Below are 15340 nucleotides of genomic sequence, written 5' to 3'. Positions count from 1 at the left end.
TTGTGATGTGGGTTGGGGTGTTGTGGTTGTGTGGTGGCTCTAGCTTATGCTATGGGTTGTCTGGTTGTGTTAGTGGTTGTGGGTCGAGGTGGTGGTGGTAATTGGGTTGTGTGGTGGCTCTAACCTGAGTTGTGGTGCATATGGTTATGTTGTGGTTGTGTGATTGTTTAGGGTTGGCTATGGGTAGGGGTGGCTCAGCTGTGTGCTGTGGTGTTTGTGTGAATTCAGACCATGTGTTTGTGTTATGGTGGCTCTGAGTTTTGGTGATTAGATGTTCTGTGGCATTTATGTGGTTGTGTTGTGATGTGTATTGGGGTGCTGTGGTTGTGTGGTGGCCTTGTCTTGTGCTGTGAATTGTTTGGTTGTGTTGGTGGTAATGGGTTTGGGTAGTGGTGATTGGTTGCGGGTTGGGTTGGTGGTAGTTGTGTTGTGTGGTGGCTCTGGCTTGAGTTGTGGTGCATGTGACTCTGTTGTGGTTGTGTGGTTGTTTAGGGTTGTCTGTGGGTTAGGGTGGTATGTCTGGTTTGTGGTGGCTCTGCTGTGGGCTGTGGTGTTTGCGCAAATTCAGACCACGTGTTTGTGCTGTGGTGGCTCTAAGTTTTTGGTGGTTGGATGTGTTATGGTAGTTTTGTGGTTGGGCTGTGTTGTGGGTTTGGGTGCATAGTTATGTGGTTGTGCTGTGCTGTGGGTTGAGGTGCTGTGGGCTGAGCTGTCAATAAATTCTTATAAATCTCCACAATAGTAAGACGCAACAGAAAAATCTAATGTTTTTGTTAGCGTGAATTTAGAGCATATTTTGCTAACTTTGAGATATTTACTTATGGTTGTGTTGTGGTGGCTAGTTATTGGGTTGTGGTTGCTGTCAAATATTAATATTTGATTTTTTTTGTGCTAATAACACAATGGTTAAGACTAAGGATTCAGCAGCCATGTGAGATAGGGAAGCCAATCTCATATTCTGCGACCTTTGTCTTAAGGAGGTTAAGTTGGGAAATAGACCCACACTTATTTTAACAAGAAAAAGTGACAATATTATGAAGTTCAAGGAAATGACAGGAAGAGAGTACGATAGGTTGCAACTTAAGAACAAGTGGGATCAGTTGAAGGACTGAAAATTATGGAAGAAATTAAAACTGGAAATCTTTTTAACTCATTATATTCAAAAGTCAAAATGAGTAGTTTTATTATCATAACTTTATTTAATTTGTCAGAACTATATTAGAGCGATCGACGGAACCCACGTGGACGCGCGTCTCTAATAATTAAATTTTAGCATACATTGGACGATGTGTATCACTCGCACAAAATGTGATGATTATATGTGACTTCAACATGTGCTTTACTTTTGTGATGCTGGTTGAGCTTCAACATGTGCTTTACTTTTGTGATGACTGGTTGAAAAGACGTTGCACACAACAGTCGTATTTTCATTTTTGCGAGAAGAAATCGAAACTATGGGTTCCCTCACCCACTTTCAGGTTTGTCAAATAATAATTATATTCTTTTGTTTTAAAATTCATTACCTATTTTTGTATTTGGGATAGATAAATATTATTTGGTCGATGCTAGATATCCCTTATAAATAGAGTATTTGAAACCATTTTCGGATACGAAATATCACATTTTTGATTTTGAAAGATCCAGCTGTGTTGCTTGAGCAGGAAGGATATGTTTAACAAAAGATACTCCTCTTTACACGATGTAATTGAAAGAACATTTGGAGTCTAGAAGAAAAAATGAGTCATACTGTGTGATATGCCGACGTATTTATTTCCGAAGAAGATGTGGATTGTTGTGGATACAATGACTTTACACAATTATATTCAACATCCTTCTCAAATTGATGTAGACTTCAGTATGGCTGACGATGATCATTTACAGGTCCTGTTAGAAGCATTAAAATATCATATAAGACAATCTATACAACAACCATAAAATCACATATGACATCATTCAGGAAGGTTACACCAGGGATGATGAAGGTGCAACAGAAATGTTTGAATTGAGAGAGCAGATTACAGTCGTCATTGTTGAATGTTGATTAGACTATCCTTATTTATTTTATACAACTCATTTTTATTTTTTGTTATTTGTATTATTAATATTATTTTATGTTCCTTTATGATATTTCTTATTTTGTATTTTTCATGCTATTTGTACTATTTTCTCTGTTTTTTCATTAATTTTAGTGGGTTTGTGAGATCCATGATGAGATGTCCGACCTTGTGGGTTGTTTTGGATGGCCTGTTAGTTGTCGTATGATTGGTGTCACATGTGAATTTCTGGCGAGGGCAACCAAACATCTCTTTTCTTTTCTATGCAGCAGTTTTTGAGGTACTTCTTGATGACCTTTTTTGGTGGTATGCATATGTGACACACAAATTTGGTATTATTTGGTTTGAAGTCAACTAAGAACCCACCCCTATTTTATAAGAACTGCTGTCCTCTTGTAACAAATTCGTTGATTTGTGTACTGAATTCTCTGGAACTTCACGTCTGCATAAAATTGTAATTTATTACTATTTTTATGAATTTATACTTGTGTTATGACTAATGTATTGTCTTTTGAAGCATTCAAGAAAGATGAGGTCTAGGATTTCAGGTATCTCACGACGATTGTTCTGCTAACGCGGACTTTAGATTTTTCTGCTGACGTCGCGTCAACCACATAGCTACGGGAGACAGTTCTACTGGTGCCTCTAGAGAATCAACCGTCGAGAGTGACCAGGGGTTTAGACTATCCTTGGACGATGATATAACTATTGACATACGCAGTCTCCAATTTAAAATTAATATTATAATTTTATTAAATGTAATTTTAATAGTCTTTATTCTTACTGTAATAATCATGATACTTATTGTTAAGTGAAGTGTATATTTTATTTTTTAGACTGTTCTGAAGTAAATTTTTGCTTCTCAAGTTTCAAATATATTGTTATGACAGTTTTGTTATAAATAACATTACTTCATAGGGGCATAATGCTCATTTCTCCAGAAATAGTTGTGTTGCAGCAGTTTTCAAACAACAATAAACAAACAGTCAGCCAACTTCTGCGCAGCAGCTTTCTGAGGCAACTGCAGATCAACAGCTTATTAATAAGCTGCACCTGCTCCAAACAGATCTTAAATCTTTTAAGCCGCACATGCGTCTCTGCCTTCGGTCGTCCCTTGTAAGACCTGCAAGCAAGCTATGATCATTTTTCGTCGAACTTCGCCCTATCAGCTTCGATGCTTCTTGCCTTCCCCTTTTTCCTCTTCCTATATGATACTGGACGCACACGCCGAGTCTCACACTTGAATCAACATCGCCTCTTTTGGTTTCAATGCCTCGCCTTTTCTTCTCCTCCGCACAGGTACTCATGCGGTGAGCCCTAAGTTGCCCCTCCCCGTACATGAAGGGTCGACTTCCTCAACTTAGATGTAAGCAAGTCTTCTTCTACGCACGACATCAAATTGTTGATATTAGAAGAACCGGAATCCTCTCTCCTTTCTCACTCTCAATTTCAACTCACTACTGTTGTTGTGTTCCGTTTGACTCTTAAGCCTAACCGAAGCGACGATTATCCCAGACTGTTGATTCAATATTTTATTATTATTATTATTATTATTATTATTATTATTTAATCGGTAATTACATCTCTGATAAACCTACTTTCCTCTAAAAACGCTAAAGAAACCTTTTTTCAGTTGTTATACACAACAAAACTCGAACATCAACATCTTAAAACTTTTGGCTGTATTTGTTTTTCCTGTTAACACCACCAACTTCAACACAAGCTTTCTCCAAAAGCCCTACAGTGTATCTTTTTGGGATAAAGTGTGCAACACAAAGGCTTCAAGTGTTTTTATATTCAGGCTAATGAATTTCTGATCTCACGCCTTGTTATATTTATTGAAGACTATTCTCATTATAAACGATCGATTCAACTGTGCACAAATGGGCATTATACTCAGCACAGTACGATATCACCTTCACTTATACCCACCTCAATTATCTTCTCTACCATAACCACATTTCCCATTGATCAATTTCACCATCCACACAACAGCACTTACTCGCCTTAAGAACCACTCAACGCCACACTATTATAACCACAAAACACACACATTCAGTTCATATACCTCTTTTGAGGATCATAACATGCAAACTCAATGAACAACACATCACCTCTACACTCTGCACATCGGCAACTTGCACACACACAAAATACCCACATTACTTCACAACCCAAAAGGCTTCACATGGTCACCTTGTATCAAGCACGCACCTTAAAACTGACAAAATTTTTTGACCTTCAACATAATACTTTTACAGAAGCACGACACACAATCAAGCAAAAGTGACAAAGCCAGCATGCATCAGGTTGCAGATTGATGTTCAGAACAAAACAACATTCTACTAGTTCCATAGCAAGATACAAAGCCAAATTAGTTGCTCAAGGTTTCTCACAAAAATAGGATCTAGACTATCAGGAAACCTTTAGCCCGGTTGCTAAATGTCCCACAATCAGATTTATCATTGCTTTAACTGTAACTGAATAATGGGAAATTCATCAAATAAATGTATCTAATGCCATTTACATGAAAAACTTGAAGATACTGTTTTTATGACAACCACCTCGATTTATATACGCCAACTATCTTCATTATGTATGCAAGTTGCAAAAAGTTATATATAGTCTTAAACAAGCACGTAAACAATGATACTCTACATTTTGCAATTTTTTGTATAGTAAAAAAATTACTCAAGTATTGCTGATCTTTACTTATATATCATCAAAATACTGTACATATTTATTTATTAGTCTATGTAAATGATATATTAATTACAGGAAACTCTACTACTATTATCAATGCTTTAATTCATACTCATGGTAATCAGTTTAATGTAACACAATTATGTCCTATCTCCCATTTTTTTGTACAAATATAACACGCTTCAAAAAAGATATTTCTTAAATCAAACCCAATATCTTACTGACTTGCGACATAAAACAAGAATGCATCTAACCGAACCTGTTTTAACTCCTCTTTTTACTCATCCACACCATCATCTAGACACATCTATACCCCTGACGGGACCAAATTTTTTTAGACAAATTGTAGGGTCGCATCTATATCTTACTGTCACACTACCTACATCTCTTTTAATTTAAATTAAATAAGCCAACACATGCACAATTCAACCATTCTGCATTATCAAAACTTAAAGAATTCTCAGATATTTAAAATGTATATACAACTATGGCCTTATTATTTCCGCTTCTCTCTATTTAAGTGGATATGCAAATACTCACTGGGCTAGTGACAACATTGACAGAAAATCCACATGTAGATTTTGCATCTATAGTGGACCTAATCTCATCTTGTGGTTGCCAAAGAAACAACACACGGTTGCTAGATCTTCCAAAGAGGCTGAATACAGATTGTTGGCTGCTATCACAACAATAATCGCTAAGACGCATACTGCAGGAACATTCAAACAAACCGCACCTCCAACTACACTATACAACGACAATACCTCTGTTACTGCTTTAACGCACAATTCGATTTTTCATGCTCGAACAAAACATAGAAGTGAACTACTATTTTATCAGTGATCATCAAACCTCAAGCGGACACATCGAGGACATCTTAAGATTGAGGATCATCATGTAGATGTTTTATGAAAAACACTAGTGATCAAATGATATTAACATCTCACAATTAAGTTGACGATTAAAGCTATAGATCATCATTTTGCAGGGGGCTAAAAGGTACTCTGGAATCTCTCAAAACCAGAGCTCATGTTTAGATCTTAGCTTCGCCTTTGATTAACCTTCAGGCTTTTTTCCTTTCTCTCTAGAGCTGCTATTTGCTTTCGCCATTGATGGAAGCCGTGTGTCTAGGGCTTTTGGCTGTGCTAAAAAGGAGTTATATTAGTATATAATACATGTAAAAAGACAAATATGTCTATGTAAAATTTCTATTGTACCATCTAACTAGTCTATGAAGAAGTCATGCAATGAATTATAGTATGATGACAAGAGTAAATAAGCATTTCCATTTATCGTGTTCAGGCTTAATATTCTTCTATCTTTATTCTTCTTTCTTTTTTCTCATATGAGAAAGGCTGCAAAGATGAAGATACAAACACAAAAAATACTGTCGCAAGTACGATCAAGCCATCTCAGCTCATAATAATGATATATAATGAATATATTATTACTTTCTCAGTTTTTTATAGACGATGTCTCTGCTAGGGTTTACTCCCGTCGCGTCTTTATGACGATCCGAGTAACCCTCGTTATCTCTACGCCGGATCGAGATCGTAGCTTGCTCCTTTGTTGTGCTTCGTCTACTCGACTTCGTTTGGTTCGAATTCGACTGCATCGACTTCACCTGCTTCGATCTTGTTATTTCTTCTGCTTTAACTTCGTGACTTCGTCTATCTCGAAGACTTCGAGATTTCTCCTTCTTTTACTTTGTCCACCTGCTTCCTTGTGTTTTGTCTGCTTCAATTGGTCCCTTTCGTTGTGTATGCTTGTGGAAGAACGGGTTTCCTCCGCTCTGTTCTTTGCTGCCCTCTTTTGTTGGCTTCAGCTTTTGTCCTAAAACCGTACCTTCGAGATGTTCTTAGACTGAACGTATGCTGCTACACTTGCGGGTGACCACACTTCAGGTACTCCTAAATCGTGCTCTTTCCTTCTTCATTTGAGTTGGCGGAGGACATCAAGAAACCTGGAAGGAAGAATAGGAAACCTGCTATCTTTTTTACAGAAGCTGAATGTAATCAACTTGTTTCCTCCTGTCATCTGAATTTGGTTGGAAAATTTCATTATGGACATCCCAAAATGGAGCTTATTTGTAAGGATTTTGAGCTTATGCATTTTGTTGGGAGTGGAAAATTTGACTTATAGATGGAAGACACATCCTTATTCAACTAATAATGAAGAGGATTATGCACGCTTATTTGTTAAAAGAGTAATCTGGATTGATAACAGAGCAATGAAGATCTTGAAATGGTCGGTGAATTTTGACATACAGACGAAACCACTAATCATTTCGGTCTGGATTCGCCTCTCTGGCCTGAAATTTCACTATTTTACTCAAAAAGTGTTATACTCTATTACCTCAGCCTATAATAAGCCACTCAAAACGGAAAGAAAAATAGGAATGAGATTTAATATTTTGATTGCTTGCATGTGTATGTTACACTATGATGGAGCCACTTCTTTATGATACTCGTGGGAATGCTAAGATACTCGTGCATGTAAATGAAAAAAAATATGGATAATAAAGTACCTTAATTGATATAAATTTGAGATGATGCTCCTGTGACGGTTGTATAAATAAAAAATGATATAGACATGCTATTGATATAGTAAATAGTTTGAATATTATAAAATATCGTGGGTGATCATATTTATATATTGTCATATATTTATACTGGTTTATTAAAAATTTAATTGCATAAATATTGTATTCCTTTTTATTGTGTTTTTCTAGTTTAAGAGTGTGAGTGTTTGCTGCCTTTGGTTAGCCCATTACGTTTTAAATAAATATTTTAGGTTAATGTTAATTGATTAAAAAATGAGCTATAGAAGAGAAAATATTTATATGAGACGCGGTCAACCAGAAATGAGGTAAATTTTAATGTATTACTTTAATTTTTATACTTTTTTATATATTGACTCTTTCATTATTAAAATGTTAGTTATAGAGAGTATAGAAAACCAATATAATGTTCATCTCCCGATCGTCGTCTGTACTCGTCTTGGTTAATTCGAAGTACCAGGTCGTGTCGTTGTAGTTTTAATACTTCATTTTTCGTCGTCTGTACTCGTCTTGGTTAATTCGAAGTACCGGGTCGTGTCGTTGTAGTTTTAATACTTCATTTTCTGTACTCTTCCATATTTATTCCTTTTTATCTAATTAACCTCTTTTATCATACATGGCATATAATTCAATGATGCATGCCACAATGTTAAGTAAGCACAAACATCGTAGCTACTTATCATAAAACAGTCATTTCTTTGATCTTACCATTATTTTTTCTGTAATTTTTGTGTCGTATTTTACTATGATTAGATGCTTTCTGCACCACTACCTTTAGTTGGCCTTGTTTTTATAACCCGTAGGTCCATTGCTGTATTTTATATTTTTCTATTAATAATGGATTGTGAAAAAAGGTTTATTTTGCTGTTGTAACTGATAGGTTTATAATTGGAAACCTGGTGACTTTGATCTTTTCGAGTTGAAGATAAGATAGATGGAAAAGTGATAACTTGATGTCTTAGTTTTTGTGTATGTTGGTTGGTCATGCCATAGAATGTGGATGTAATGTGGAGATAATTTTTATATGCTGTCAGAAATTTTGTTAAGGTGGATGCTTTTTTTGCAGGAGGATTTAAGAAAGTCTAGTGTAATTTAAGGCAGCCTAGTGCTGGATTCACAGGAAGATTAATAAGTGTGGTGGTAATCCATAGAACCCCTACAACTTCAAAATATGTGGATCAAAGAAAATGCTAGAGATTATTTGGGGAAAGGTAATATGTGGATCGAACTGTACTGAAGTGACTCGGAATGAAAATTTGACATCAGTATAAGTTAATAGTTTGAGTCAACCACTGTGTTGGATCTACCATTGTGGAGAATGAATATGTCAACCCTTTCTTTCCAACCCCATATGCAAAAAAGAAGTTTTGGTATAGTCCAATGGCCAAATAGTATTTGCACTTTATTCATGGAACACAAAAGAGTTTCTGGTTAACCAAGTTTATGGAAGTGTAAACCCTGTTCCGAATGAAAGTCAAAGTAAAATTGAGAAGTGATACTTGTAGGATTTCTATTGTCGGCCTCTTATAGTAGGGAACATGAACTTGTTCTCCTTATTTTGTTAAAAGTTAGTTGAATAAAGAGATGACTAATGTTTATCGAAGAAGTATGACTGGTGACTAAAGAGTTACACCGAAGAGGAATAAATTAATTCAAAAACAGAACTAATTTAGTGTTACTTAGATTGGAGGGAATTTTTACTGTAGATGGCTTTCTTCACACTCTTATTAGTATGGCATCTTCTGTTATTTGATTTCCTTATTCCTTGACTTTTCTTGTCCTTGCTTGCCTACTTGAAATGCTTCCTCCCTTCTTTGGGTAGGAGAATTTGAGGAAGAGATAGAGATAGATCTATTTTGGACAAAAATACTATGTTTAGGGCCCGTTGCCTCTCAGTGAGGTGGAGATACTATACAAAAAATTCCTTTTCAAATGGAATTTAAGATGGAATTTACATAAGTACAAGCTACTATTTTTGGAAAACCTATAATGGAGATGATAATTAATAATAGCAATCCTTCTATCATTCAGGGTGAAGCTTATAAAGATAAGATAATGCCCTTATCTTGATAGCCTTTAAAATTGATTTTGCTTAATATCTTTATTTTAGAGCATTCTTAACTATATTAAAAAAGAATTCCACAAAAGTGACACACCCTCTCTCTCCTCTACATGATATGGTTTGCTCCATTTTTGAAGGAGTGTGTGGAATGCTAGTTTATGCTCAACTTGAATTTCTCTTGGAGCTGACTGAATTACACTTAAAGCTTCCATGGCACATGTATTTTTCATTCACCTTAACTTAACCTGGTTTTGATGTTAGGACTGACTGGTAGCTGCAGCCACTGAACTCTAATTACCATTTATTACTGTTTTATTACTTTTGTATATTTCATGTCATTTAGTTCGCTTATAATCATTAGTTTTTGTTGTTAATTCCATTAATAACTTTGTTTGCTAGTAGAGCATAGTTTGTTGGCGGATGTTTTGCAACATAACATTTTCTCAACTTTCTTTTGGTCAGCAGTTTTGAGCATGTGGACATACATCTCTATTATCGTGCTAACAACTTGCTAGCTTTATTGATGATCTCATGTTCTTGAAATTAAAGCAATTATGCCAACTTCATTCCAACAACTGTATTCTTAGACAGCTGGCTTGTTTGTCTTTGATAAGTTTAAACTTAAAGCACAACAGAACTGATATTCTGCTCATGGCCTACTCACTTCTGTGAAATGTCCAAGAACTAACTGATCGTTCATGGAATTGATGAACAGGTCATATAAGCTTTTACTTCCCAGGTTGTGGAGCATTATTTACAGGGGACACTCTGTTTAGCTTATCGTGTGGCAAAGTTTTCGAGGGAAACTCGGATCAGGTTGTTTTTCATTCTGCAGAATTCCTGTTCATCTTGGAAGGTTCAGCATCCGCACACATCCCCTATGAAATATTTAAGCATTGTTATGCTCTTTTCACTCATTCTCATGTCTTTTTAGGTCTACCTCTATACTTCTTAACATAAGTCAAATCTAAAACCTTTACTTTTTTAACCCTGCCGCTAGTTCTACTATTACTAAAATTACATTCCATTTATTCAATTTTAGATCTGCTCAAACGAAAGTCTTTGGACTCTAAAGTTGACATATATAATTCAAGTTTTTCCTAAACTATCTGTCTACTTTTATCCATGAGAAGGATATCATGAACTAAAAGCAGACACGAAGGTACATCCTCTTTTAAATTTCAGGTAAGAACATCCAAAAATAGAGAAATAAGATATGAGTTTAAAGCCAATCCTTATTGTAATCTAACTGAAGTAGGAAAATACTTGGTTAATCCTCTTTATGTTCGAACACAGGTAACAACTTTAGTATATAGTTTTTTAATGACTTGAATTCGTAATATCAATGCACTTCTTTTCTAGTACTCTCCAAAGTACTTTTTTTTGGAACCTTGCCATACGATTTTTCTTTAAATCAAGAAAAATCATATTTTAATCATCCTTATACCCTTTGTACTTCCTGATCAAACCTCAATAAATGCATAGCTATCATAATAGACTTGCTTGGTCTGAATCTAAACTGCTTTTGAGTAATTTTTGTGTCACGTCACCTATGTTCAATTACTCTCTCCTATAACTTTAATATATAGTACATTAATTTAGGGTATGTTTGGGGCAGCTACATCTTATTGAATAATCTGCTGGTAAACTCTCGATAAGCTGCTGATCAGTAGCTTATCCGAATAAGCTTGCTGGCTATTTGGGATAGCTTTTTGAAAACAACTGATCATTAGCTGTTTGTGGATAAATGACAATTCTGCCCCCTGTGAAGTAATGTTGTTTGTAACAGAACTGTCTTGACAATATATTTGATATTATAGAAGTAAAAAACTAATACAAAATAAGAAATTAAAAATATGAAAGTGTCCTCACTTAACAATGACTATTAAACATAGTAAAAAAGAAAATTATTAAAATTACAATTGAAATTATAATAATATTAATTTTAAAATCGACCAGCCTGAAGAGACTTTCATCTGCTCACCAACGAACCACAGGCACCAGCACTAAAATCCCACAACACTAGCAATAACCTCAACATCATAACAAGTGTCACAAGTTCAACCACCATTACAAAAGAAAGTGTCAATTCGAGCAGACCAGCCAAAACAAATTTTCTTTAGCTGAGTTGTGAATCAGGAGACAAAAATCTTGCAAAAAATTCCAAATATCTCGCATGAAGAAAACATCTCGCAAAAAATTCCAACAAAGAGAGTTAAAAATCATATGTGGTAAGCAACGAATCCATCAACAAACGGGGATTATGCAGAGGAACAAAACACATTCACTTACAGTAACTGGAGCATCGAGTGAGTATAGAGAGGAGAAGGGCAAGCGAGAGAGGCGCGAGTGAGGGAGAACGAGCGCTTACAGAATAACTGGAGCACCGAGTGAGAAGGGAGAGGAGAAGGGCATACGACAGAGAGGCGGGTGAGGGAGTTCGATCACGGAGATCGATCACATAGCTAGGGGAAGGATGCATGATCGGGAGAGGGATCGAGAGGCTCAGTGGTAATACACTCTGAAGGAACGCGGGCCACGAGGTTGATTCCGCAGTCGCAATCCTTCAATTTTATTAAAGGAGCCGGACCGCGTGTATCTGAAAACACAGGGAGAACGTTGCAACCAAACACCAGACCGCGTTCTCAAATCGCATAACGTGATGTTACCGCCTCCCCAAACAACTCCTTAATTCCTCTTTAATTTGCACATTTATTTATGCTTCTCTTTCATTCTTAAAAATAGGAACCAATACTTTCTTCACTCATCAGACATCTTTTTAATTTTTAAGATAATATTAAAAAGTTTAGGAAACGAAAAAATTCTTAGATCTCCTAAACATGTTCACACTTATATTGGAATACGATCACATCATATTTTTCCATTTACTACTTTTTCACACTGTTCTTTAAAGTCTCGTCAACTTTCATTTTATTAATGCGATAATAGAAATAAAAAGTTTTTTTTATTTTTTATGATATTGAGGTCACTAGTTGATCATATTTTCACAATTTTCATTGTAAAGTTTATCAAAATATCTCACACATCTATATTGAATATCCTCATTTAAAAAAATCATTTTTTTGATTTTCATCATAACATACTCTACTGGAACTAAAACATTATTTTTCTTTATCTCTTTATTTGGCTAGTTTATATATATATTTTTCACCCTTTTTAGCTTTTAATCTAATATAAAGATTTTTAAAAATAAAATTTTTAGCATAAAAAATTTTTCTATTAGCTTCCATATGGGTCACTTTATATTTTTTTTTGAATTCTTCAAACTTTTAAATCTAAATTAACTTTTATAACAAAACTTTTTAATTTTTAACTTTCTTGCACATTATTGTTCCACCACGAACTTTTTTTATTCATAAGAGATTTTCATTTTGATTCTTAAAACACATCTTTTATAACTTGCTTAATGGCACTCATTATTTTATCTCAATAGTATTAGTTTCTTCATGAAGATCTCAAATTTTAAAATTTTGAATTTCACTTATATGTATAATTGTCTTTTAGTGCCCCCATCTTAAACATCTTAAGTCCATTTGTTGATCCTATTAGAATAGTAGATGTCATAGATTCGACTATGTTAAAAAAGGCAGAGGTAAATTTAAAAAAACTTTGGGTATATTGTATAAATAATGATTTTAATCTATTAGAGTTAAATGAAAATGTGACACTCAATGGGACAATGGAGAAAAAGGAATTCATATAGTCGGCCTCACTTAGTGAGATAGATGCTTGTTCTTGTTGTTGTTGTCTTTTAAGTGCTTCCATCTAATTTGATGATAACATTTTGTTTAATTTTTCATATTCCAACCTTTAATCTTAAAATTCAAAACCATAATCGAAAAATTCAAAACCAATAATCGTATTGGGTACTTAAATTTTTACTTTAAATGACAGTATAATCTCTATAATATCGATGATCTATTGATCTCATAAAAAAATAATCAATGTGTTTTATTAGATCAATTCTTATAAATGATAATATACTCATATATTTCCTTAAATAAAATAGCAATGACAAAATCTTAAGCTGAATAAAAATCCAATATGACTTCACATTCTTCATTAATCACTTCAAAATCATAACCACCATGAATATTTCTAAAATCTCCCACCACTCTATCAATGCAACCATTTAAATCTTCTCCAAAATTTATTTTTCAAGATGTATCATTTTAATTAATTTCTCTATGTCATTCTATAATTTTTTTTAATATATTATCCAAATCTACTTGAGAAATATAAGCACTTATAACATTATAAATTTTAGCATCAACAACAATTTTTAAAGCTTTAATTCTATTTTCAATTTTATTAATTTTTACAACATTTATCTTTGAAACAATTATTTATAATCACATTTACATCATTTCTAGTACCACTTCTATCTGAATAATGTATGATTAGAAATAATTCGTTCAGTTGGATTCATGTGTTTTTATAGTCATTATAATGGAATTTCTTCTATGGTCAGAATTGCATTAGATTGATAATTATGTTTCATTGGCTGTAGTATTTTAATAGCCACCTTCTCTTCTTTGTTTGTTAGAAAATCAATGCAATCTTGATACATATCTTGTTTTTTAGTAAAGTGTAAAATTAAATGGTGATTATTTACGTGAGGTTGTTTTAGTCCCACTATTTGTAAGAGTGTTTAATTTGTCTCTAAACTCTTTTAATATGTGTATTACCTATGGATGCTATTTTAGCCCCAATTAAAATAAGCTTGGGACTAAAGTAGCACTTCTTAAAACTCTGAGGCTAAAATAAACTCCTAGAAAAAGTCAGATGACTATTTTGATATTTTTCTCATTTGTTTTTGATATTTTTTTCGTTTGTTTTGTTTTCAAAGTGAAAGCACACAAAGAATACATGTCTGAGATGATGTATCTACATAATATGGCTGTTATGATGGATTTTTTTTTTTTTTTGTTATTATTTTTTAAAATCATACACACCAGAACGTTTTGTCTTGAACATAAGATATTATAGTTGGAGACGAAAAAACTATACTGTTAGGTCATGTGGACTGCATGAGCCATCATGATGGAAGTTATTCATCTGCATACAGTGAATTTTTTTCTTAGAACGCTTCATGCTTTTGTTTCAGATGCTTGCTTCACTTCAAAAAATCATGGCCTTGCCAGATGATACGGCTATATACTGTGGACATGAGTATACTCTGGTATAATATTCTCGCCTGATGATAATTTTGGCCTTATATTTGGACGAAAACTTACAGTCAACGCTCAGAGATTTTTCATTTTGGTAATTTATGAACAGAGTAATTCCAAGTTTGCATTGTCCATAGAACCCAAAAATAAGGAACTAGCTGAGTATGCTTCTCAGATCGCTCAGCTCCGCTATAAGAACCTTCCAACGGTAACCTCCTAAAGTTCTCAAGAAAAAAATATTTGAAAAATATGCATTTTTCTTACCTGCAGAGGCCTTATTTCTTCATGTCATAGGCAATTAATAATAATAATAATAATAATATTATTATTATTATTATTATTTTTATTTAAATTTACCATCAAAAGTTTTTCTTTGTTGTGCTAGATCCCAACAACACTGAAGTTGGAGAAGCATTGCAACCCATTTTTGAGAACAAGCAGTGCAGAAATTAGACGCAGCCTAGGCATTCCAGCTTCTGCCAGCGATGCTGAAGTATTGGGCCTCATCCGCCAAGCAAAAGACAATTTCTAGGGTGGTTTTTCAATTGTATTTAAGAAAGTAACTTTCCTGTATAGATTCAAGAGAATCAAATTTGTCAGTTTATATTGCCCTGCAGAAATTTGCTATGCTGGGCCTACCATTAAATTGATGAGAAGAATCAACACCCCAACCAAACCACAATGTTTGTAAATGAATTAGATGTATTACAGTAACAGCTGTTAGTTTGTTATGTAGTGCACTTAGACATACACAAATATATATATATAT

General features: G+C 34.2%; 1 protein-coding gene across 4 annotated transcripts in view; it reads left to right on the top strand.

The window, feature by feature from the left end:
* LOC110037551 (probable hydroxyacylglutathione hydrolase 2, chloroplastic) overlaps positions 1–15302 on the top strand; it is a 34315-nt gene extending 19013 nt beyond the window's left edge. For all 4 annotated transcript variants that reach the window (XM_020742221.1, XM_020742222.1, XM_020742224.1 and 1 more), the window contains exons 5-8: positions 10095–10195; positions 14508–14582; positions 14681–14779; positions 14957–15302. In XM_020742221.1, the coding sequence (XP_020597880.1) occupies positions 10095–10195; positions 14508–14582; positions 14681–14779; positions 14957–15103 (422 nt within the window). In that variant the 3' untranslated portion in view covers positions 15104–15302. The remainder of the gene's footprint in view (positions 1–10094; positions 10196–14507; positions 14583–14680; positions 14780–14956) is intronic.
* The last annotated feature ends 38 nt before the right edge of the window (positions 15303–15340 follow it).

The sequence above is a fragment of the Phalaenopsis equestris genome, unplaced genomic scaffold (genome assembly GCF_001263595.1).
Source record: "Phalaenopsis equestris unplaced genomic scaffold, ASM126359v1 Scaffold220887, whole genome shotgun sequence".
NCBI classification, from domain to species: Eukaryota; Viridiplantae; Streptophyta; class Magnoliopsida; order Asparagales; family Orchidaceae; genus Phalaenopsis; species Phalaenopsis equestris.
The sequence above is the reverse complement of the archived record's forward strand: the minus strand, read 5'-3'. Positions and strand labels throughout refer to the sequence as shown.